Genomic DNA, 24,451 nt, shown 5'->3' on the forward strand with positions numbered 1-24,451 from the left:
TGTATTGGTAGATAAAAGACTGTTGAGTAGACTTCAGGATGTACATGTTTATAGAGGGGCCACAGATATATCAGATCACTTTCTAGTTGTAGCTACACTGAGAGTAAAAGGTAGATGGGATACGAGGAGAATAGAAGCATCAGGGAAGAGTGAGAGGTGAAGGTTTATAAACTAAAAGAGGAGGCAGTTAGGGTAAGATATAAACAGCTATTGGAGGATAGATGGGCTAATGAGAGCATAGGCAATGGGGTCGAAGAGGTATGGGGTAGGTTTAAAAATGTAGTGTTAGTGTTTTCAGCAGAAGTTTGTGGTTACAGGAAAGTGGGTGCAGGAGGGAAGAGGAGCGATTGGTGGAATGATGATGTAAAGAGAGTAGTAAGGGAGAAAAAGTTAGCATATGAGAAGTTTTTACAAAGTAGAAGCGATGCAAGGAGGGAAGAGTATATGGAGAAAAAGAGAGAGGTTAAGAGAGTGGTGAAGCAATGTAAAAAGAGAGCAAATGAGAGAGTGGGTGAGATGTTATCAACAAATTTTGTTGAAAATAAGAAAAAGTTTTGGAGTGAGATTAACAAGTTAAGAAAGCCTAGAGAACAAATGGATTTGTCAGTTAAAAATAGGAGAGGAGAGTTATTAAATGGAGAGTTAGAGGTATTGGGAAGATGGAGGGAATATTTTGAGGAATTGTTAAATGTTGATGAAGATAGGGAAGCTGTGATTACGTGTATGGGGCAAGGAGGAATAACATCTTGTAGGAGTGAGGAAGAGCCAGTTGTGAGTGTGGGGGAAGTTCGTGAGGCAGTAGGTAAAATGAAAGGGGGTAAGGCAGCCGGGATTGATGGGATAAAGATCGAAATGTTAAAAGCAGGTGGGGATATAGTTTTGGAGTGGTTGGTGCAATTATTTAATAAATGTATGGAAGAGGGTAAGGTACCTAGGGATTGGCAGAGAGCATGCATAGTTCCTTTGTATAAAGGCAAAGGGGATAAAAGAGAGTGCAAAAATTATAGGGGGATAAGTCTGTTGAGTATACCTGGTAAAGTGTATGGTAGAGTTATAATTGAAAGAATTAAGAGTAAGACGGAGAATAGGATAGCAGATGAACAAGGAGCCTTTAGGAAAGGTAGGGGGTGTGTGGACCAGGTGTTTACAGTGAAACATATAAGTGAACAGTATTTAGATAAGGCCAAAGAGGTCTTTGTGGCATTTATGGATTTGGAAAAAGCGTATGACAGGGTGGATGGGGGGGCAATGTGGCAGATGTTGCAAGTGTATGGTGTAGGAGGTAGGTTACTGAAAGCAGTGAAGAGTTTTTACGAGGATAGTGAGGCTCAAGTTAGAGTATGTAGGAAAGAGGGAAATTTTTTCCCAGTAAAAGTAGGCCTTAGACAAGGATGTGTGATGTCACCGTGGTTGTTTAATATATTTATAGATGGGGTTGTAAGAGAAGTAAATGCGAGGGTCTTGGCAAGAGGCGTGGAGTTAAAAGATAAAGAATCACACACAAAGTGGGAGTTGTCACAGCTGCTCTTTGCTGATGACACTGTGCTCTTGGGAGATTCTGAAGAGAAGTTGCAGAGATTGGTGGATGAATTTGGTAGGGTGTGCAAAAGAAGAAAATTAAAGGTGAATACAGGAAAGAGTAAGGTTATGAGGATAACAAAAAGATTAGGTGATGAAAGATTGGATATCAGATTGGAGGGAGAGAGTATGGAGGAGGTGAACGTATTCAGATATTTGGGAGTGGACGTGTCAGCGGATGGGTCTATGGAAGATGAGGTGAATCACAGAATTGATGAGGGAAAAAGAGTGAGTGGTGCACTTAGGAGTCTGTGGAGACAAAGAACTTTGTCCTTGGAGGCAAAGAGGGGAATGTATGAGAGTATAGTTTTACCAACGCTCTTATATGGGTGTGAAGCGTGGGTGATGAATGTTGCAGCGAGGAGAAGGCTGGAGGCAGTGGAGATGTCATGTCTGAGGGCAATGTGTGGTGTGAATATAATGCAGAGAATTCGTAGTTTGGAAGTTAGGAGGAGGTGCGGGATTACCAAAACTGTTGTCCAGAGGGCTGAGGAAGGGTTGTTGAGGTGGTTTGGACATGTAGAGAGAATGGAGCGAAACAGAATGACTTCAAGAGTATATCAGTCTGTAGTGGAAGGAAGGCGGGGTAGGGGTCGGCCTAGGAAAGGTTGGAGGGAGGGGGTAAAGGAGGTTTTGTGTGCGAGGGGCTTGGACTTCCAGCAGGCATGCGTGAGCGTGTTTGATAGGAGTGAATGGAGACGAATGGTTTTTAATACTTGACGTGCTGTTGGAGTGTGAGCAAAGTAACATTTATGAAGGGATTCAGGGAAACCGGCAGGCCGGACTTGAGTCCTGGAGATGGGAAGTACAGTGCCTGCACTCTGAAGGAGGGGTGTTAATGTTGCAGTTTAAAAACTGTAGTGTAAAGCACCCTTCTGGCAAGACAGTGATGGAGTGAATGATGGTGAAAGTTTTTCTTTTTCGGGCCACCCTGCCTTGGTGGGAATCAGCCAGTGTGATAATAAAATAAAATAAATAATTGCTATGGTATTGTATGTAATGGAAATGGAAAAAAAGTGCTATAATGATAGTGATAAAAAACTATTTATGGAGATACACAGTTTCATTCACATTGCAATTTTTCTAATGAATCTTTTGAGAAAGTTCACTAGGTTATTGTAGGTAATTTACACATGTTACTATGATAATTTGTGTAACTGTATTTATGTGTACCTGTACCTAAATAAGCTTTACTTTACTTGCATGTGAATGAAATGTGTACCTCTACAAACACAGGTTCTTCTGTTTTAACTCATAAATGGTCCAAACATATATATGTTTTTTCAACATTTGAAAGTATGTAAAAAAAGTAGATCTTCTTTTTGTTTTTTTACATTTGAAAATGTGTAAAAAAACTTTGATCTACTTTTTTTTTTTGTTATACATTGAACCCCCGGTTAATGATATTTTTTCACTCCAGAAGTATGTTCAGGTGCCAGTACTGACCGAATTTGTTCCCATAAGGAATATTGTGAAGTAGATTAGTCCATTTCAGACCCCCAAACATACACGTACAAACGCACTTACATAAATACACTTACATAATTGGTCGCATTCGGAGGTGATCGTTATGCGGGGGTCCACTGCGTTTGAAAATATGTAAAAAAAAAACTTAGATCTACTTTTGTAGCACTACACGTGAACGTAGATCTGCTTGGACTGTTTACGGGTTAATGAGCATCACTATTAGCTTTTGCCACAATTTCACACTATAATGATACATTAACTTCACCCAGTATAAAATGTGTGGTAACATTTGAAAGTATCAGACAAATACAGGTATCTAGGCATAATTAAAAACAAGGGATTGTTATTGAAAAATCACACAAATGAAATCTTGAGAAACTCTTATGCAAACAGGCAAATTCAACATAGCCTTCAGATACGTGGATGGATAAATACAGTATTTATTTTTTCCCACTAAGTATGGTATATATCCCAAGGACCTGCCAAGGATGCTGAAACCGCGGATAGTAGCAAACCCCACATATAAGTCCTATATATACCTATTATGAAGTTTAATTGATAAATTATGCACAATAAGTGGAGAATTATCACTTTTTCACTGATGGGAAGCCGTTCACAGCTTCTCTTAGACTTTGAAGAACTGCCAGCTTCTGTACTTTTAGGCCATTACATGTATTATGCAAAATCAAGAGGCATCTTTGGGCCACAGTAAATCGTGGATACCGAGTCAGTGGATATGGGGATTCTACTGTATATTAAACTAAGTTAAAACCTTTGGAGTGTGTGTATTCAACAGACTAGGCATTGTAGTTCACAAATGAAAATACATTACCTGGAGTTTACCTGGAGAGAGTTCCGGGGGTCAACGCCCCCACGGCCCGGTCTGTGACCAGGCCTCCTGGTGGATCAGAGCCTGATCAACCAGGCTGTTGCTGCTGGCTGCACGCAAACCAACGTACGAGCCACAGCCCGGCTGGTCAGGAACCGACTTTAGGTGCTTGTCCAGTGCCAGCTTGTACAAAAAATTGACTTCTGATGTTTGTCCTCTATGGGTAAGAGTGGCCACGTCCAGGAACTGTTAGTTTTCACACTTCCCAGAGCCAATGGCTGCCCATGTCAGTTTACTGTTCGTACTTAAAAGTATACACTCGTCTGTCTCCAATTTTCCATGGATTGTGTATTATTTAACTTTATTAGCATATTAAATAAAGTTCAATTAACTATGGCTTCTAAAGCAAGTGGTAGTGCCAAGAGGAAATATATACTTCTCAGTGTCAAGCATTAATCTGGATTAATAAAGTTGAGTATAGCATCTCAGTGGCACATCATCTCAGCCATCTATATTATTTTCAAAAGTTATCTTCTGAACCAACAGATCAAGTCTGTTGGTTCAGAAGACAACTGGATCATGAAAAATTGATTTCTAAACTTGGAGGTTTTGGACAATTGGCAATATTGTACACCCCCTCTCCCCTCACTAGTCAATTAATCAGATGGTTCACTGTATACATATATGAATATACTGTACTGTACATTCATTAAAAAAATGCACATTTCTATTGCTTCATATGACACTGACATTGAACTATACACAGTATAGCACTTTTTATATCTTTAATCTTTTAATATTAACTCTGAATATTTAAATAACTACAGTACAGCCTGTTTCAATGTTTCCACTACCCTTAACCCATAAACGGTCCAAACGTAAATAGTATGCATTTTTACCGCTAGTGCCCCAAACGTATATATACGTTTTATTTGTCATACATTCAACATTGCCACGATAAGCCTGAGTCACCTAGACATGAGAGAATGGGTGTGTGCACTCACTGTACACCATAATAAAAGAATTGGGGTTGCCTGGGTACCAAATGCTCTTTTTTCCTATTAAAAAAAAAAAAAAAAATTCTCAAAAAATTTGGGGCACTACAGGAGAGAACGTATAGTATATAAGTTTGGACCGTTTACGGGTTAATTATTTACCTCCATTTTTAAAGCTTTCTAGTATAAATAAAGAATGCTTAAAAAAAAAAAAAACATTCAGTTGTCTAATACAATAAACACTTGATTTAACCAACTTCGGAAATAGGGGTCAACTGATTCGGAAACTGGTCAAAGTTCATTTCACCACAAATGACATTACTGGCACCCCAACACCCCTCCTTCCCAATTATTCTGCTAAATCAAGGGTTTACTGTAATTTTTATTTCCCTAGAAAAGCAAGATGAGAACATAGCATAATGATGATGTATATATACATGTATACGGTACTTTAATGACTCACCATCATACCCCCAGGCAGACATCCTTCAGAAACTGGAATAAACAATAATACATTAATACATGGCAACATACAGCAAATCGTGTCAGTCTTGAACACAAAAATACAAAGGTTCATAGATTTATTTTGAAGAATATGTAAAAGCAAGCTAGCTTTGACAAGTGCAGGCAGTCTGTTCCACTCCTTATTGCTGTACAAATAAAGATGTTTGAAGCATGACCACCTACTGTGGGTTTTACCTTTTCCTATTACCATAATTGCTTTGGTTCCCAGCCTTGACAAACTTGGCAGCAAGATATTTTGAACACTGCTTGTGAGCAAATTTTATAAAAGTGATTTAACTTCAGTTACTTTATCTGTCTTCAGCATTCAGCATATCCAGTTGCTACAATTCATCATGGCCTACAGGCTTTCTTGGACCCAAGTCCAGGATGAATCTCACAGTTTTGTTCTCAGTGATTTGTAGTCTATCTTTCAGTGTTTTGTTAAGACAGACTACCATGAAGAGAAAGAGTAATCTATATAGCATTATATAAGAGTTAGACATAAGGTCCTGCAAACCTCAGTAGGTAGACACTGTGCCTGTCTGTAGAGGAACCTTACTCTGGTATTCACTTTCTTTACTACACTTCCCTATCAAAGGGGATTCCCATATATTTCACTGAAGATACTGAAGTGACAGGTTCCTCCCATTACACTGGACATTAAAATTATTTACCAGTTTCATTTTCCCGAGATGTAACAATAATTTATCGTCTACTAACCATTTGCTACAGGACTCTAGTTCGAGTGATAGTACGTTAGCTATATCTTGTGGGTCTTTACTTGACGCTAACAGAGCACTGTCGTCTGCATACAATAGAAGCTTACACTTGACACTGATGGGCATGTCATTCACATAACATATGAACAATAAAGGACCCAGTATACTACCTTGGGGAACCCCACAAAACTGATGGACTGAACACATCAACTCCAGGCCATGGGACTGATTACCTCAAACTCCTCATCTTCCATCAATCTTCTCTGTACTGGACTGAAGATTCCAATTACTGGCGTAACGTTTTCATAATAAAGATTCGCAAATGTTGCACAAGTGTCATTCTTTAACTTGTTAGTTTTCTAAATCAGTATCAAGTACTCCTTTATAGTATAAGGTATTAAAAAGACCCCAATGGAAATAAGTCACTGTGTCTGACTTTTTTTGGGTTATCCTAGATAATATCCTTGACAATATTGCTCCAGTTAAAGAGGTTAGGATTAAACAAAGAACTGAACCCTGGATGAATACTGAGATATTAGATAATATGAAATTCAGAGACCAGCTGCTAAAAAGATTTAAAGCAAACAGACAGGATATTGCAGCACTAAATGAATTCCAAAGGGTGAGGAACAGAATGCAGAGACTTATAAAAGGAGCAAAGGCAAAGCACTATTGCTCAAAAATTGAAGAGTATATGCATAACCCCAGAAAGCTCTGGCAACAACTAAAACAGTTGGGTGAAATTGCCGACCTAGAAAATGTACAGAGAACTTTCACGGCGCGCATAACGGAGATAAAACACCTCAATTACTGGGAGCGCTTGAGGTTTCTAAACCTGTATTCCCTGGAACGCAGGAGGGAGAGATACATGATTATATACACCTGGAAAATCCTAGAGGGACTAGTACTGAACTTGCACACGAAAATCACTCACTACGAAAGCAAAAGACTTGGCAGACGATGCACCATCCCCCCAATGAAAAGCAGGGGTGTCACTAGCACGTTAAGAGACCATACAATAAGTGTCAGGGGCCCGAGACTGTTCAACTGCCTCCCAGCACACATAAGGGGGATTACCAACAGACCCCTGGCAGTCTTCAAGCTGGCACTGGACAAGCACCTAAAGTCAGTTCCTGATCAGCCGGGCTGTGGCTCGTACGTTGGTTTGCGTGCAGCCAGCAGCAACAGCCTGGTTGATCAGGCGCTGATCCACCAGGAGGCCTGGTCACAGACCGGGCCGCGGGGGCATTGACCCCCGAAACTCTCTCCAGGTCTCTCCAGGTAATAGCCATAAGCCAGTAGATAGGTCTAACATAGTACTCACTATCGATAATGAGGTATGCCACGAAACATCTAAGGTGGCAAATTGCTTTAATTCCTACTACACATCTGTTGCATCAACACTAGTAAGTAAACTACCAGCTGCATCAAATACTTTTAACACAGACTCTGATAAGTTTCAAACATACTAGTATACCAATAAAGGGGTAACCCCAAACAGTTGTCAACTAGTAAGTGTATCTCATGACTTTATTCAAAAAGAACTAAGCAGGTTAAACCCAACTAAGAGCACGGGCCCGGATAACATCCCGTCTAAGTTCGTAAAAGATGGTGCTTCTGAACTGTCAATCCCTATTGCTCACGTAATAAATCTATCAATCACCACTAATACCGTACCGGAGGGGTTCAAGGAGGCCAGAGTTACTCCTATCTTCAAGAAAAATAGTAGGTCTAATGTAAGCAACTATAGGCCTGTTAGTATACTCAGTATAATATCTAAAATTCTAGAGAGGGCGGAGTACTCTCAAGTAGTTAAGTACCTTAATGACAACAACATTCTCCATAGCTATCAATCAGGCTTCAGAAGAACCTACTCAACCGACACCTCCCTTATTAATCTGATGGATTACTTGAGAACTGAAATGTCAAAAGGGAACCTCATAGGTATGGTAACCTTAGACCTGCAAAAGGCCTTCGATACTGTCAACCACAATATATTATGTAAGAAACTTCATGCTATCGGTATAGGTTCTGTAGACTGGTTTAAGTCCTACCTTAGCAACAGGAGACAAATAGTCAAAATCAACAAAACGGAATCGGAACCCCTGCCGATAACATGTGGAGTTCCCCAAGGTAGTATTCTGGGTCCCTTATTATTCTTATGTTATGTCAATGACATGCCTATCAGTGTCAAGTGCAAACTCCTACTGTATGCAGATGACAGTGCTCTGTTAGTGTCAGGTAAAGACCCACAAGATATTGCTAATGTTTTAACACTGGAACTGGAGTCCTGCAGCAAATGGTTAGTAGATAACAAACTATCATTACACCTTGGGAAAACTGAAGCCATTCTCTTTGGCACAAAACAAACTGAGAAGTGTAAATAATTTTAATGTTCAGTGTAATGGGGAGCCCATCACTTTGGTTTCATCAGTAAAATATCTGGGAATCCCCTTTGACCCATGCACGTCAGGAGAATTGATAGGGAACAGTGTAGTAAAGAAAGCAAATGCCAGACTGAAGTTCCTGTATACACAAGCACAGTGTCTACCTACTGAGGCTCACAGGACCCTATGTCTAGCCCTTATACAATGCCATATGGATTACGCTGCTCTTCATGGTACTCTGCCTTGACAAAAAAACTGAAAGAGACTGCAAATCACCCAGAACAAAATCCTAAGATTCATCCTGGGGCTGGGACCAAGAGAACATGTAGGCCAGGATGAATTACAGCAGTTGGATATGCTGAATGTTGAAGACAGAGTAAAACAACTGAAGCTAAATCATGTTTATAAAATTGCTCACAGTGTCCAGAATATCTTGCTGTCAATTTTGTCAAGGTTGGGAACCAAAGCAATCATAGTACTAGGGGGAGGGAGCACAACTTTGTAGTACCCACAGTCATTGGCCAGGCTTCAAACACCTTTTATTGTACAGCAATAAAGGAATGGAACAGACTACCCGCACATGTCAAAGCCAGTCATAGCATGAACCAGTTCAAGAAGAGTGCCAAAAGGTGTCTGATGAATGTAGCTACAGAAAGGGAGGGGAATGATTTTCTATTTTTTTTAGCTAACATACGTGTAAATTTTACCTTATTCCTAGTAATGACCCTCGTATTGTAGATAGTCTTAATGACCGTTGTGTAGTATATAGTCTTTTTAGTATGATAATAAGATGTTATCTTCATTGTAGAATAATAAGAAAATATTATAAATTTTATATTATAATAAGGTAAAAGGACCCCAATGGAAATAAGTCACTGACTTTTTTGGGTTATCCTAGGTTCTCTACACATATGCTGCTATGTATGATAATTCTATGTAACTGTATTTGTGTATACCTGAATAAACTTACTTACTCTACACACATGCTGCTATGTATGATAATTATAATTATGTAACTATTTGAGTATACCCGAATAAACTTACTTACTCGGCAAAGAGAGATGCAGTGTAGATAGGTGAGTGGAACAAACTCCCACATAGCATCAATGAGGCAAGAACTTTGGGTAGGTTAAATATAGTTTGGATTGATACACGAGTGGGTGTGACTGGGTGGGAGTTAGACTTGTCTAGCATTAGCCAATAGGCCTGATGCAGGCCTATTTGCTAATGCTTTATTCTTAATGTTGTAGGGAGGGACAACAGATTGCATAAACTCTACTGCACTTAACTGTGCCTCTAACCTTTTCACTGCCACCCACATTATCATGTGTAGGTGCTACACCTATAAGGGTCATGGGAAATGGGAGGCACAATCAGCTTTGACCCTAAGAAGGGGAGGTTAAATTAAATTCTCTGGGTCAAAGGCCCTTCACCATTTTCAAGGCATCTACCCAGAACCCCCCCCACCCCCACCCCTACCACACAGGATTAATACCAGGTGCATAATATAACTTAAGAAATCAATCAATAAAGCTCTCCTGTGTGACATTGCTTGGAAACCTAATGAACTGTTTACTATATACTTGTATTTTACTTGTACCTGTAAGTGAACAGCCTCCTAATGCCACAGCTCACCCAAATATTTTACCTGGGTCCCATATTGTTAAACCTAAAACGACCATCTAGTTGTCGGATGTGCAAACTTTTTATCATTTTACTAAAACATGATCTTTTATTGTACCAGACAGCAACCTTACTTCAGCCAAGAATGTTATAGCTTACATGTAACATTATATCATCCTCATTGACCGAGCAAGGTTCATTCTGTTGGTTTAGAATTTTATTCAACCAAACTGACAATTTTAAGCTTAACCAAACTGATAATTTTTAGTTTAACCAAATTGACAATTTTTAATTGAGCCTCTGTATAGTCCTTGTGGCTTAGCGCTTCTTTTTGATTATAATAATAATTTAATTGAGCCAAACAGAAAATTTCACGACTTTGGCAGGTGTACGTGAGCAACAGCTTCAACATTTGATATTTTAAGTGTTAAATACGCCGAAATACATTAATTTGCACTAACAAGCGCATCTTAAGCGGGTGCCTAAGATACCAGTGAGGGGGCTCTTGATCCAAGGAACTGGACATGAACTACCTTTCCTTAGATCCAGCATGATTACTTCTCGTTCTCTCAGGTGCTATATGAATCCTACGGGTTTAACACTCCCCCCTATGAGAGCAAAAATAGACCCGACTCCCACAGTAGCAGCCCCATAGGTGTTGGCAATTTATTTCAGTATAATCTACTTCTAATATGATTGATAACCAATACAAAATAATACCTACACCAAATACTATAACACTGCGATGATGCCCGCTAGAAAAAATTGTTAATGTAACCGATACAAATGGATTACACAAGAGCTTACTATCTTCCCCTCACGTCCCGTCTTCTTAGCTGGTCTGAAGTCTTGAATTTAAGAGTATCTATCATAATAATTTATAAATTGTAGTGTTGCAAATTATCGTAATCATTTGCCTCATATAAATGTTGTATATTTTTTATATGTTACTTTTTGTTAATCAATATTTTGATTAAATTATATTTTGATTAAGGAGTGTATAATTAATTTAATATAAAATATGTTCGGCCTGGGAGCCTCATCAGTGTGAACTTTCCAAGATTTATTGAATAAGTATAAACAAATACTTTATATGGTAGGGAATAGGAAAAAAATAATGTTCTGATTGTAAAGGAAACCATTATATCAAGGGACCGCCCTTATTCCTACTAATGACCCTCGTATTGTAGATAGTCTTAATGACCCTCGTGTAGTAGATAGTCTTCTAAGTATGATAATAAGATGTTATCTTCATTATAGAATAATAAGAAAATATTATAACCTTTATATTATAATAATAAGGTAAAAGGACCCCAATGGAAATAAGTCACTCTGTCTGACTTTTTTGGGTTATTCTAGGTTCTCTACACATATGCTGCTATGTATGATAATTCTATGTAACTGTATTTGTGTATTCCTGAAAAAATTTACTTACTAAGAGTTTGAGAAGAATAATACAGCGGCCACCTTGTAAGTTTATTAGTGAACCTGAAATTTCCGACTTTTATTATCCTTGGGGCACTCATATAGGATCCGATGAATGCCTCCATGGCACCATTGAACATCTTGAAGAATTTGCGGTATTCCAAGAGGACTGAAACGAAAATGGTAAACATCGTTTTTTTTCTTTGGTCAAAATTTCGCTTTTAATATTTTTTTTTTTACATGGTTACCCATCCAAGGAATTAATTTCTGTCTATATCAAATTCGCCAGAAATTTTTCCTAACGTCTAATATTTCAGTATTGCATCCAGGATAATAAAACTCTTGTATTTGTTATGTATATGTACTCAGACTGCATTTAACATGCTACAAAATATTGCAAAACTCTTACGAACTGGTAATGCACTTATGTTGTGCGAGGAGTATGGCAAACAGCTCAGTTTGAAGGGTAGAGGACCAGTTATTAGTGCGTGCTCCAGTTTCTTTGATTATTTATTATAATCACGGGGAGCGCTAAATCCGTAGGAATTATACAGCGCCTGCAGGGGGGAGGGATGCAAGGTATTCAGGTTCAATTCAGGGACCTGGAGCATAGATCCAATTCCTTAGATCAAGAGTCCCTCACCAGGGGCCTAATTTCTTTGAGCCATCACTCTGTGACTGCAGCAGCACCAGTTCATAATTGTGACCAGATCTACCCGAGTTCATTACCTTTGTACCTTGTTCGCCTATCAAAACTTTGGGGTCCAGTCCCTGGACCCATTATGTACCTCTGTAATCCTTTGACCACCGCCCACAGGATGGGTATAGGGCGCTTAATAAAGATATTAAACTAACTAGCAGCACCAGTGGTTTAGTGAACAGAGCCGCAAACATATATAATTTGTGAAATAGTGTGCTGTGTGACTAAGGTATCAATACAGCTTAAGCCATCCTGCTTGGTAGGTAAGACACATATGCAACAGTTAGGTATCTTTATTTCGAAACGTTTCGCCTACACAGTAGGCTTCTTCAGTCGAGTACAGAAAAGTTGATAGAAGCAGAAGATACTTGAAGACGATGTAATCAGTCCATCACCCTTAAAGTTTTGAGGCGGTCAGTCCCTCAGTCTGGAGAAGAGCATTGTTCCGTTGTCTGAGGGACTGACCACCTCAAAACTTTAAGGGTTATGGACTGATTACATCGTCTTCAAGTATCTTCTGCTTCTATCAACTTTTCTGTACTCGACTGAAGAAGCCTACTGTGTAGGCGAAACGTTTCGAAATAAAGATACCTAACTGTTGCATATGTGTCTTACCTAACAATCTGTCGGTATTTTATACCATTTTAATGTTCATCCTGCTTGGCTTCAAGGCGATTTTTTTTGAGGGGGGGGGGGGGGAAGTCGGGGATAGTGGTTCGGAATGGGAATAATTTCCCATGGGGCAGGAAAGTGTCGCATGTATCTGGTTTATGCGATCTGTATCACTTTTTATAATCCATCTGGAGTAGTTCTCAGTAGTGCTGGAGAATGTTTGGAGCACTTCTGTGCAAGGGTTTGAATGGGCTTGTCTGAGTATGATGACCCAGTGAGGACATTTCTTTCAGTGACATGATCTCAGATGCTTGGATTATTATTATAATCAAAGGGGAAGCGCTAAACCCCGCAGATTATACAGCTCAGATGCTTGGAATATCAAGTTCTCTCCGCATGTTTAGAATTTTGGCAGTACGAGGGCATCCTAGGATGATCCTCATTGCTTCGTTCTGCTATTTTTCCATCCCTCGAAGCTTCGTCTGACACAAGAGCAAGTAGTTGTGAGACAATCAGCCAATGATGCAAGCAAAATATATCTTCACAATTTTAACATTAGTACCTTACCTGAGATGAAAATTTGCCACAACTCTAAGTGCTCTCTGCCTTTCTTTGTATTGGCGACAAAGTTTTGTTGCAAGTCCAAGTATTGGGGTCTCATAGTAGATTTCTGTATCTGGTTAAATAGTCTAGCTGAGGCAGCATCACACAGCTGGATCCTGCAGACTGCGCCTTTTTGTTGAGGACACCTGTTAATTATCTTCGTTTTCTCAGCAGATTATTATTATTATAATCAAAAAGAAGCGCTAAGCCACAAGGGTTTCTCAGCAGAGATAATCAGTCTCAGGTCCTGGCACGAAGCTAGTAAGTACATGGTTAAGCACGTTGCAGAGTCTGACAGGTTGTACATGAATGGTAAACAGTACCGAAAAGATGAAAATTTACTCATGTGCAACATCTGAGTGTGTTCTAACCTGTCCCTCTGGTGTAACCTTCCTCTGGAGAATCCCGCCTGCCAACGACAATGTCTTACTGCTACCTGTCCCTTACCACCTGACGCCAGTATATAAGCGCCAACCTTGTATGTGCTCCAGGTTCTTCATGACTATGGTGTTCTTCACACCAACTCCAAGGCTGAGGGACTGATTACCTCATCTTTTGCATATAGTGCTACTGTCTTCCAATTATGTACTTGAATTTGTATTGATAAAGCCACTAGATGGTGAAACATCTACGATAAAGATATCCAGATGTTGCACGTGTCTAAATTTTCATCATGGTTAAGTATCTTTTTGTGGCTGGTGAATCCAGGTGAATCATTATATCAGCAAAACTAATATAATGATTGGACTGGCTAGGCATAGCATTTAGTAAAACATTTATTAGAATGCTGAATATGGTGGGACTGAGGACACCCTCCCTTTGGGGCTCCTAATTCAGTCTTTAGCTACACTTCTATGCCCCTGGAACAACACACAACTTTGTTGGACAGGTAGCCTTTAATAATACAGCAGAGAAACCATCTTCTTACATACATTCTGGAAAGTTCACAAATAATTACAAATCGGTTGCTAATATCAAGAGCAGATTAAGGTCAAGGTAGTGTAGGAGCTGTCATTGTACAGGGTGAGAATGAGGGCTATGCTATGATGCACACTCCTGCCATTCATGAAACCATACAACTGGGGACACAGGAATTATTTGTTTCTGTACATAAGACATTTAGAATTAACAAAATGATACCAACGCTACCCGAGACTAATTTGAACCCACACTTAATAAGATAAACAGCTTTGAAGCCGCTTACAGGTTGCATTGTTATCAGCGTTGAAAGTTTGAAGCCGAATGGATGAGGCATTCATAAATTATCCCATGAAAAACATTTAATTTTTTTCAAATTTCTTTAGTAGACTTTGCAGTCAGGTTCAAGCCTAAGCAGGTGGTTAGGTCCTTAGATCAAGAGCCCTTCAAGGAATCTCCTTGAGGGGTTTCTCAGGGAAAGAATTTGTATTATATTAATATGGGTGCTAAACCTGTAGGGGGGACAGCACCTAAGGAAAAGGGAGGCAGTCAGGTTTAATTCAAGGAAGGGAAGCACAAGTCCAGTTCCTTAGATGTTAAGCCTCTCACCAACATCAAGAAACTTCCCCTGAGGGAATAATGAGGTGAATCACTTTCAATACATTATAATAATCATAACATTGTCCTCGTCGCTTTCGGGCCGGGAGGATCTACTGCACAGACGTTCCTCAGTTGCCTGGCTGCGGTGGTGTGAGGTGGTGCTTGTCACGCCTGTGCTGTCATACCAGTACTACCATTAGTCAACATGGCGTTCAGTCATAGAAGCAGAATCAACACTGTAGGAATTGAGCTTCTCCGAGGAGCAATATCGCCTGTTTCGGCGCAAGTATTACTACCCAAGATCATCAGAGAGACATATGGCATTCAGGATGGAAAGTTATATGGGGTAGCTTTAAATGGAGTGCACAGGATTTTTGTGAAATTGCTCACAGCAACGGTCTGCGAATCGTTGGTCAATCGTTTTTAGGATGTAAGTCTTGATGCTACGCCAGCTGTTCGTGTGAGGATGATTGACGTATCCAGGCATTACACATGGATCAAGCTTCGTAATGTTCCCTGAGAGGTGGATGAGGCAGATATTAGAGGAGTTTTTGAGAAATATGGGACAGTTCATTAGGCCCAGCACGGTACGTGGGTGACAGGAGCCTATGCGGGGTCTACTGAAAGGCAACTTTAACCTAAAAATGACATTGCGACACCCCATACCATCCTACGTGTACCTACAGGACTTCAGGACGCAGGTCAGTTTCGTATGCAGGGCAAAGACGTACATGCCGGCTATGTGGGGAATATGATCACATAGCGGCGTGTGGGAAGCGGCAACGAGTGCCTGACCCAGCGGTGGAGGCATCTGCTCCTGCAATGGAGAAAGCAGATGGGGAATAACGACGTGAGGGAGGGCGTGGTCGTCTATGGAGCGAGATAGTGGATGAGGCGCATATGGCTGGGGGAGAGGGTGAGGCCCTCGACCAGTTAACCGGCCCAGAGACTCTTCCAGAGGCAAGTGTCGAGCAGAAAGTACAGGAGGAAGTGTTGGAAATTGAGGAGGAATTGGCTGAGGTGTTGAAGTCTTTGTCACCGCCTGAGGAGGCGGTTGCACCTGAGCGGGTGGTAGACGATGAGTCGACGGCTGAGGTGTGTCAACGACAGGAGAATCATACGGATTACAGGATTGACAGCGTGGCAGAGGTGTCACCGGGATCAATGAAACAATGTACAGTGGAAGTAGAGGTCCATTGTGAGGCATCCTCAGATCAAGCTATGGAGGATGTGATTGTCACGAGAAAGAGGGCTGCTGCGTCGGATTCAGATGATGTCCTAACGCCAGCACAGCGGCCTGGGAAGCAAATTTGGGCAGAAGGTGAAGGTAGTGGTGGCCACAACAGGAGGCACCGAAAGAAGGAAGGGGGGAGAGAGAGAAGTGTGAAGGGGACAAGTAGAACTACAAGCTCTGATGCCCCTGAGAAGAGTGGAGAGAGGAGGCAGGGGTGGAAACTTTAAAAGGCCTCCGGTGTATGACAGTAAACGTTAACGCTTTGTGTAATAGTGTAAAGAGAGAATGGTTTAGAAAGTTTCTGAATAAATCTAGAGTGGATGTTGTGTTCCTTCAGGAGCATAATTTTAAGGAGGGTAGGGTGTTGGAGGTGGCAGGGTTTCAGGTGGTAACCCTGCCATCTGCCCGTTTAAAAGGTGCGGGTATATTAATTAGGGAGGTGAGCCCGTTTGTTTTGCAGAGAAGTGAGGGGGGAAGGGGGGGGAGGGTGTTGCGCGTGGATGGTTGGTGGATGTGCAAGCGTGTGTCCTTTGTAAGCGTGTATGCACCTGCAGAGAATAAAATACAGGTGAAACAGGAGTTTGTGTGAAAACCTTGTGTTTTTCTTACGTGCATTACCAGAGGTGGCACTAGTAGGAGGCAACTGGAATTGCGTGATTAGGAGGGCCGATGTGGAACGGAAAGGAGCAGGCTATGTGTCTGTGACCCTAAAAGATTTAATGAGGGATATTCGGTTATGGGACACATTTGAGGGAGGGGGGCATGGGAGACAGCATACGTTTGTTAGGAGAGGGTATGCAGCGAGGTTAGACAGAGTGTATGTTTCTCAAGGGGTTGTAGTGCAATCTTTCAAAACTGTTGAGGTAGCATTGTCGGATCATAGAGCAGTGGTGGTGGAGGTAGGGTGGGAGGCGCTTGCGGAAATATACAGGAGTTACTGGAAATTAAACATAAGTGTGTTGAGTGATGAGGAGGGGTTAGAGGGATTTTCTGTCCTTTGGAAGGAGCTTAGTGAGGACACACACAGGGTGGAAGATGTCGTGAAATGGTGGGATTGTATCGCTAAGGAAAGGATTAGGAAATATTACGTGAGGGAGGGTAAACGTATAATTTAAAATATGGACTTTCAAACTATTTAGAGGACAGGTTCAGGGGCTGTTATGGGCAGGGGGCTGTAGGGGGCAACTATCTTATGGATGATATTGTCGAGGTGGAGGGGAGACTGAGGGAGTTACAAAATGAGAGGTTTCAAGCGGTAAGGGTGCAGGCAGGGGTAGAGGTACTATGGGGCAACAAACCATTGGCGTGTGTGTTACGACATCAAAAGCAAAGGCAGCAGGTTACAGCTATTCCAAGGTTAGAGGTACACGAGTCAGCGGGAGGTTATAGTGTCGTTTTTATTTTGTCAGTGTACGTTCTGCAGGATTGAGATCCATAATGTATTCATTTTAAATTTTATTTAAGGGATTTTATGTTAAGCTGTATTGTTTTAAATACAGTCTACTGTTATATTTAAAATGAGCACAAAACCCATATGGGTTATTCAGTGCTGCATGGCACAGGATTGTTGTCTCAGTAGCATAGCATCTAAATATTTATCAGATGTGGCTTTGCCTCCCAGGCAAGGTGTGGTTATTTTAAGCATCCACTAGAATATGATCTGGTTATTTTCAACATTCACTAGCACATGTCTAGGTTATTTTAAACATTCACTGGTACATGTCCAGGTTATTTCAACCCTTTGAGGGTTTTGGTCGTACTAGTACGTCTTACGCGTAGGGGTTTTTGACGTACTAGTACGCATAAATTCTAGCGGCCTCAAATCTAGTGGGAGAAAGCTGGTAGGCCTTCATATGAAAGAATGGGTCTATGTGGTCAGTGTGCACAGTCTAAAAAAAATCCTGCAGCACACAGTGCATAATGAGAAAAAAAAAAACTTTGACCATTTTTTTGGAATAAATCAGCGACTTTGCAGTGTATTTTCGTATGGTATTTATTGTTGTATTCTAGTTTTCTTGGTCTCATTTTATAGAATGGAAGACATATTACAGAAATTGAGATGATTTTGACTGGTTTTACAATGAAAGGTGCCTTGAAATTGACCTCAAAGTAGCAGAAATGTTCGATTTTTACCAAACTTCAAAAGTAAACAAATCGTGCCAAGCGTGCAATACACGTCAACTGGTGAGTCTAATATTCTTTCACAAGTGCACCAATAATATTTATACCATTTTTTACACTAATGCAGTAGTCTGCATAACAGTAAATCTTATATTTTTTGTGAGAATAAAAATTCAAAGTGGAAAGCAAAAGAATGTAGGAGGGGCCTTGAGACGTGACTAATGACTAGAGGAAATGTCATTTTAGTGCCAGGAATGTCTTTCTTGTTTATTCTGGACCCTATTCGGAAATTGGCATCTTTTGAAATTTGTGTGAAATTGGCAAAAATGCTAAATTCTGACCACTGTACTGGATAGTTGAATTTCATAAATGGGTGGTTTCTTGCACCCATTCAATAGAAAAAATGGAGTTCTAGCGAAATATTCATGTTTTTTGTCGACTAGTACAGTGAAATTGGCTGAAAATGGGGCTCAAAGTGGGCAAAATCGCTGATGCGTAAACATCGCCGAGACCGCTAACTTTGCGAGAGCATAATTCCGTAAGTTTTCTATCAAATTTCAAACTTTTGGTGTCTTTATGATCGGGAAAAGATTCTCTATCTTTTCATAAGAGAAAATAATTTTTTTTTTTAAATTTGGCCGACCCTGAGAACGAGTTTCGGAGAGGGCCTGTCGACCCTCAAAGGGTTAAACACCCACTGGTACATGTCCAGGTTATTTTAAACACCCACTGGTACATATCCAGGTTATTTTAAACATCCACTGGTACACATATTCAGGTTAGGTTATCTTAGTCTTATCCTAATTTGTCACCCTGAAGTGGCACACAAACTCACCACACATGGGAAAATTACATTGAATTGAGACTTGGGAAAGGCTTCTCATCATTCCAGGTTCTTCAGCTACTCAACACTTGAAGGATGTTTAGACCCATCCCCTTAAGTCTAGACCTTCCCACATTATTATTACAATCAAAACTAAGGTCATACAGTGCTGAGAATGTCCCAGTTATTGCAAAAACAGTCACCTAAAAGGAAGGGGAGGTAGGCTGCACAAGGGCATTTATAAAAAAATGTGGGGGTCACACAGCACCTGCAAGAATAGGAACCTGATAGGTTCAGTTCAACGAAGGAGAGGACAGGTCCAATTCCTTGGATCAAGAGCCCCTTACTGGCATCAAGTAACCTCCCTTGAAGGGTATGGCTTATATGCATGCTGTCAGAGGCAAGAATACAGAAAATTCTTATATTGATGGAGAAATGATAAACCTATACAGGTCATACAACACCTAGGGATAGGTACGCATGGGTATAATTAGATTTGATCCTAGAAATGGGAGGAGAATTCTAATTCCTTGGATCAAGTCGTTTGCCAGCATCAAAGCACTTCTCTTCAAGGGAGGTGCCATATTAACTACTGTACATGTTACAACTTAGATAAAGCTGGTAAGAACAATGGATAAATAATGAGCCAGATCATGTACTTGTAGTATAATGGCAGGACAACTTTTCAACCAATGAAGGAAGAACAAAGCAAAAGATTAATGATAAAAGAATCAGTAAGGGTAAAACATGAGGTAGAACATTGGAATATACAGTGGACCCCCGCTTAACGATCACCTCCAAATGCGACCAATTATGTAAGTGTATTTATGTAAGTGCGTTTGTACGTGTATGTTTGGGGGTCTGAAATGGACTAATCTACTTCACAATATTCCTTATGGGAAAAAATTCGGTCAGTACTGGCACCTGAACATACTACTGGAATGAAAAAAGTTCGTTAACCGGGGGTCCACTGTAAAATAATGAGAAGTAAAAGGGTGAGATAGACTTCCAACTTATCACTGAAGGAGTCATAAAATGCTCTACCAAATAAAATGATGGCAAATGAAATTGCTGAACGAGAGTGGCTCAAGGAAACAAAGATATTAGTGTTGCCGAGATCATCTAAGAATAGAGGATGAGAGGTACAGATTATGTACTACCTGTGAGAGAAAACAGGCCACATTATCATGAGGTAAACAAAAAGAAGGGAAGAGAATATTGGAATGAAAGGATTCAACCCTCATTTTATGAGACATGGGAAGCGCCAAATGATTACAAAATATACAGGGAGATCTGGTTGAGCATTCTGTTTAGATTTCCCTCTTGAGATTTTATCGCATTACAACAGTACTATACAGTGGACCCCCGCATAACGATCACCTCCGAATGCGACCAATTATGTAAGTGTATTTATGTAAGTGCGTTTGTACATGTATGTTTGGGGGTCTGAAATGGACTAATTTACTTCACAATATTCCTTATGGGAACAAATTCGGTCAGTACTGGCACCTGAACATACTTCTGGAGTGAAAAAAATATCGTTAACCGGGGGTCCACTGTATTCATGGAAAACATTTAACCATGTGGTCATTCAGTGTTACATAGAAAGGCAGTTATTAAAATAATATTCATAAAAAAGTATTAAATCATGACAAGGGTGCCAAGAGGTGGTGTTGAAGGAAGGATATAGGGGGCACAATTGATGCTGCAAACTGGAGGCAGACAATATATCTAGAATTATGCACCAAAAATGGGACAACTGGAGAGGACCTTGTTTATATTGCTAGGTCTGGTTTAGTCACTGAAATAAAAATAACAGCAGGACTGCCAGTGGCATCAGCAGTGTTAACAATGGGAAGAGACATTTTTTTTTTAATACTGCCATTTCTCATCAAAATTTAGTGATCCGAAGTAAAATATATTTACTATTAATTATTCCTTAGCTGTCTTTCCAAAAGATCATGGACATCAAAATTAAAATGATCCACTGAACTGTAATATACCCACCTATTTTTCAGCATGCAGGCACCATATTTACCACTTCTTCAGTTTCCTTTAATTCCTTCACAGATGTTACCTTGCTCATATTCTGTATTGTGTGTGTGTGTGTGTGTGTGTGTGTACAAATCATACCACGGGCGGGATTGAACCCGCGGTCAGAGTCTCAAAACTCCAGACCGTCGCGTTAGCCACTGGACCAGTTAGCTGGTCCAGTGGCTAATGCAACGGTCTGGAGTTTTGAGACTCTGACCGCGGGTTCAATCCCGCCTGTGGCATGGTTTGTTTGCAATCGTGTCATTACGATTTATTGAGTCATGTATACAAATGTGTGTCCAAATTAGATTACATGGACTCAGTCTGTGTTTTGGTTTCCTAGGGAAAATTTCTGACAAGGTTAACCATTTGGAATAGTAAACTACAGTAGAGTAGTTAAGTACATTTAAATATTTTTTCCACAAAATATTATATTTAGAGTGAAGTGCTAAACCCAAAGGAGTCATACAGACTCCTGGGATTTTTTTTTTATTTTTATTATCACACTGGCCGATTCCCACCAAGGCAGGGTGGCCCGAAAAAGAAAATCTTTCACCATCATTCACTCCATCACTATCTTGCCAGAAGGGTGCTTTACACTACAGTTTTTAAACTGTAACATTAACACCCCTCCTTCAGAGTGCAGGCACTGTACTTCCCATCTCCAGAACTCAAGTCCGGCCTGCCGGTTTCCCTGAACCCCTTCATAAATGTTACTTTGCTCACACTCCAACAGCACGTCAAGTATTAAAAACCATTTGTCTCCATTCACTCCTATCAAACACGCTCACGCATGCCTGCTGGAAGTCCAAGCCCCTCGCACACAAAACCTCCTTTATCCCCTCTCTCCAACCTTTCCTAGGCCGACCCCTACCCCGCCTTCCTTCCACTACAGACTGATACACTCTTGAAGTCATTCTGTTTCGCTCCATTCTCTCTACATGTCCGAACCACCTCAACAACCCTTCCTCAGCCCTCTGGACAACAGTTTTGGTAATCCCGCACCTCCTCCTAACTTCCAAACTACGAATTCTCTGCATTATATTCACACCACACATTGCCCTCAGACATGACATCTCCACTGCCTCCAGCCTTCTCCTCGCTGCAACATTCATCACCCATGCTTCACACCCATATAAGAGCGTTGGTAAAACTATACTCTCATACATTCCCCTCTTTGCCTCCAAGGACAAAGTTCTTTGTCTCCACAGACTCCTAAGTGCACCACTCACTCTTTTCCCCTCATCAATTCTATGATTCACCTCATCTTTCATAGACCCATCCGCTGACACGTCCACTCCCAAATATCTGAATACATTCACTTCCTCCATACTCTCTCCCTCCAATCTGATATTTAATCTTTCATTGATATGGGATATGGGAGGCAATCATGTTTGACTCAAGGACTGGGAGGAATTGTACAAGTCCTTGGATAAAAAGCCCCTTCTCAGCATCAAGGAACCTCTCTAGAGAGGGCTATTTACCTAAAGATAGCCTCAGTGTCCCCTGACCTTTGTATGGTGAACCATTTAAAGATGGTAAGAGGAAAAGTAGTAAATTCCAGTTCTTGGTCCTACCTTTCAAATTTCAAATGACATAATTAAAATGTGCTATATCTATATTTGAACCCCTGTGTAATTTGCTTCCAATGTCATTGTTAGCACATTTCACTTGTTTAATACACACGTACATCTATGAAGGAGGGGTGGGGATATTTGCAGTTCTGAACTGTAGTATTGACACACACCACTGGCAAGACAGTGATGAAGGTGAAAGCGTTTTCTTTTCCTTTTCAGGTCACCCTACCTCAGCAGAATGTATCCCTGGTAAACGTCTGATTCTAGTCTACCTTGGCTGTGCTTCTTAGTACACTATGCCACGATTATATTCGTATCCTTGTTCTTCCCTTCTACACTGAGACATAAGTGCCCATTAAGGTGATTCCAGGCTTACTGAAATGTAACCTTTAAAGCTCTAATAGCTATTGAACCATAGTGTAATGTCTAACAATACATGTATTCTCACTGCCATACAAGTCCCTCATATGACTCTTCAATACATGGGGAAGCATTAAGCTCATAAGGGTTAAACAAACAGCATCAATAACAACACTGCACTAGCCAAGGATTCAAACCCATGTTGTACTGGCCCGCGACTGTGAGCGAGAACCACATGACGCCTTAACCCACAGGACCACCCAATCCTACAAGAACCAAGCAAGGTGTGTTACTCTTGGTCCGAGGACATACAGAGGCATGGGGGCTTTCAAGCTAATTTCATTCTTATCCCTGTTTAGTGTACTAGCCTATGAGCAGCATATATATATTATTGTAACCATGAACGAGTGGTACTGGCTAGCATAGTGTTGTTATTGATCAATACCACTCGTTCATGGTTACAATATACAGTGGACCCCCGGTTAACGATATTTTTGTAACTCCAGAAGTATGTTCAGGTGCCAGTACTGACTGAATTTGTTCCCATAAGAAATACTGTGAAGTAGATTAGTCCATTTCAGACCCCCAAACATACACGTACAAACGCACTTACATAAATACACTTACATAATTGGTCACATTCAGAGGTAATCGTTATGCGGGGGTCCACTGTACAGTATATATATATATATGCTGCTCGTAGGCTAGTACACCAAACAGGGATGAGAATGAAATTAGCTTGAAAGCTCCCACACCTCCATATGTCCTCAGACGAAGAGTAACACACCTAGCTTGTCTGGGTGCATTGTTCTTGTAGGATTGGGTGGTCCATGGGTTAAGGTGTCATGTGGTTGTCCCTCACAATGGCGGGCCAGTACAACATGGGTTTGAATCCTTGGCTAGCGCAGTGTTGTTATTGATCTATACCACTCGTTTGTGGTTACAATAATACATGTATACAGTGGTCCCCCGCTCTTCGTAGTTCCCGGCAATCGTAAATTTCGCCAATCATAGAGGTATTTTCGTATAAACATGGACTCGCTTTTCATAGGTTGACTCGCGAGTCTTAGTTCATCCGGGACGTGTACCCACGGCGTGAGCTGGGGCGGCAGCCAGTCTGGCATTGTTTACCAGTGAGCGAAGGTCCCTTCACGTGCTCCAGCAAAATATTTCATAATATTCCATTTATTTAAGTGTTTGCAAGTACTAAATAAGCTACCATGGCTCCAAAGAGAGCTCCTAGTGCCAAGTCTGTGGTAAAGGTGAGAAATATGATTAAATTTAAGAAAACCATCATTGAACAATATGAAAGTGGTACAAGTGTGGCTGAACTGTCCAGGAT

The 24,451-nt window shown here is 40.7% G+C and overlaps 1 protein-coding gene across 4 annotated transcripts in view; it reads right to left on the reverse strand.

Moving 5' to 3' along the window:
• Positions 1-10,952, reverse strand: part of LOC128689588 (probable ATP-dependent RNA helicase vasa-like) — a 168,046-nt gene extending 157,094 nt beyond the window's left edge. Inside the window, exons 1-2 of one of the 4 annotated variants that reach the window (XM_070087544.1) lie at positions 10,910-10,952; positions 5,333-5,364 (exon numbers count right to left, since the gene is read on the reverse strand). In XM_070087544.1, the coding sequence (XP_069943645.1) occupies positions 5,333-5,354 (22 nt within the window). In that variant the 5' untranslated portion in view covers positions 5,355-5,364; positions 10,910-10,952. Of the gene's footprint in view, positions 1-5,332; positions 5,365-10,826 lie in introns of those variants that run through there. The other 3 variants (XM_070087545.1, XM_070087543.1, XM_070087546.1) reach the window with 3 other exon arrangements.
• Between the last annotated feature and the right edge of the window lie 13,499 nt (positions 10,953-24,451).

Source organism: Cherax quadricarinatus, chromosome 22, assembly GCF_038502225.1.
Source record: "Cherax quadricarinatus isolate ZL_2023a chromosome 22, ASM3850222v1, whole genome shotgun sequence".
Taxonomy (NCBI): Eukaryota; Metazoa; Arthropoda; class Malacostraca; order Decapoda; family Parastacidae; genus Cherax; species Cherax quadricarinatus.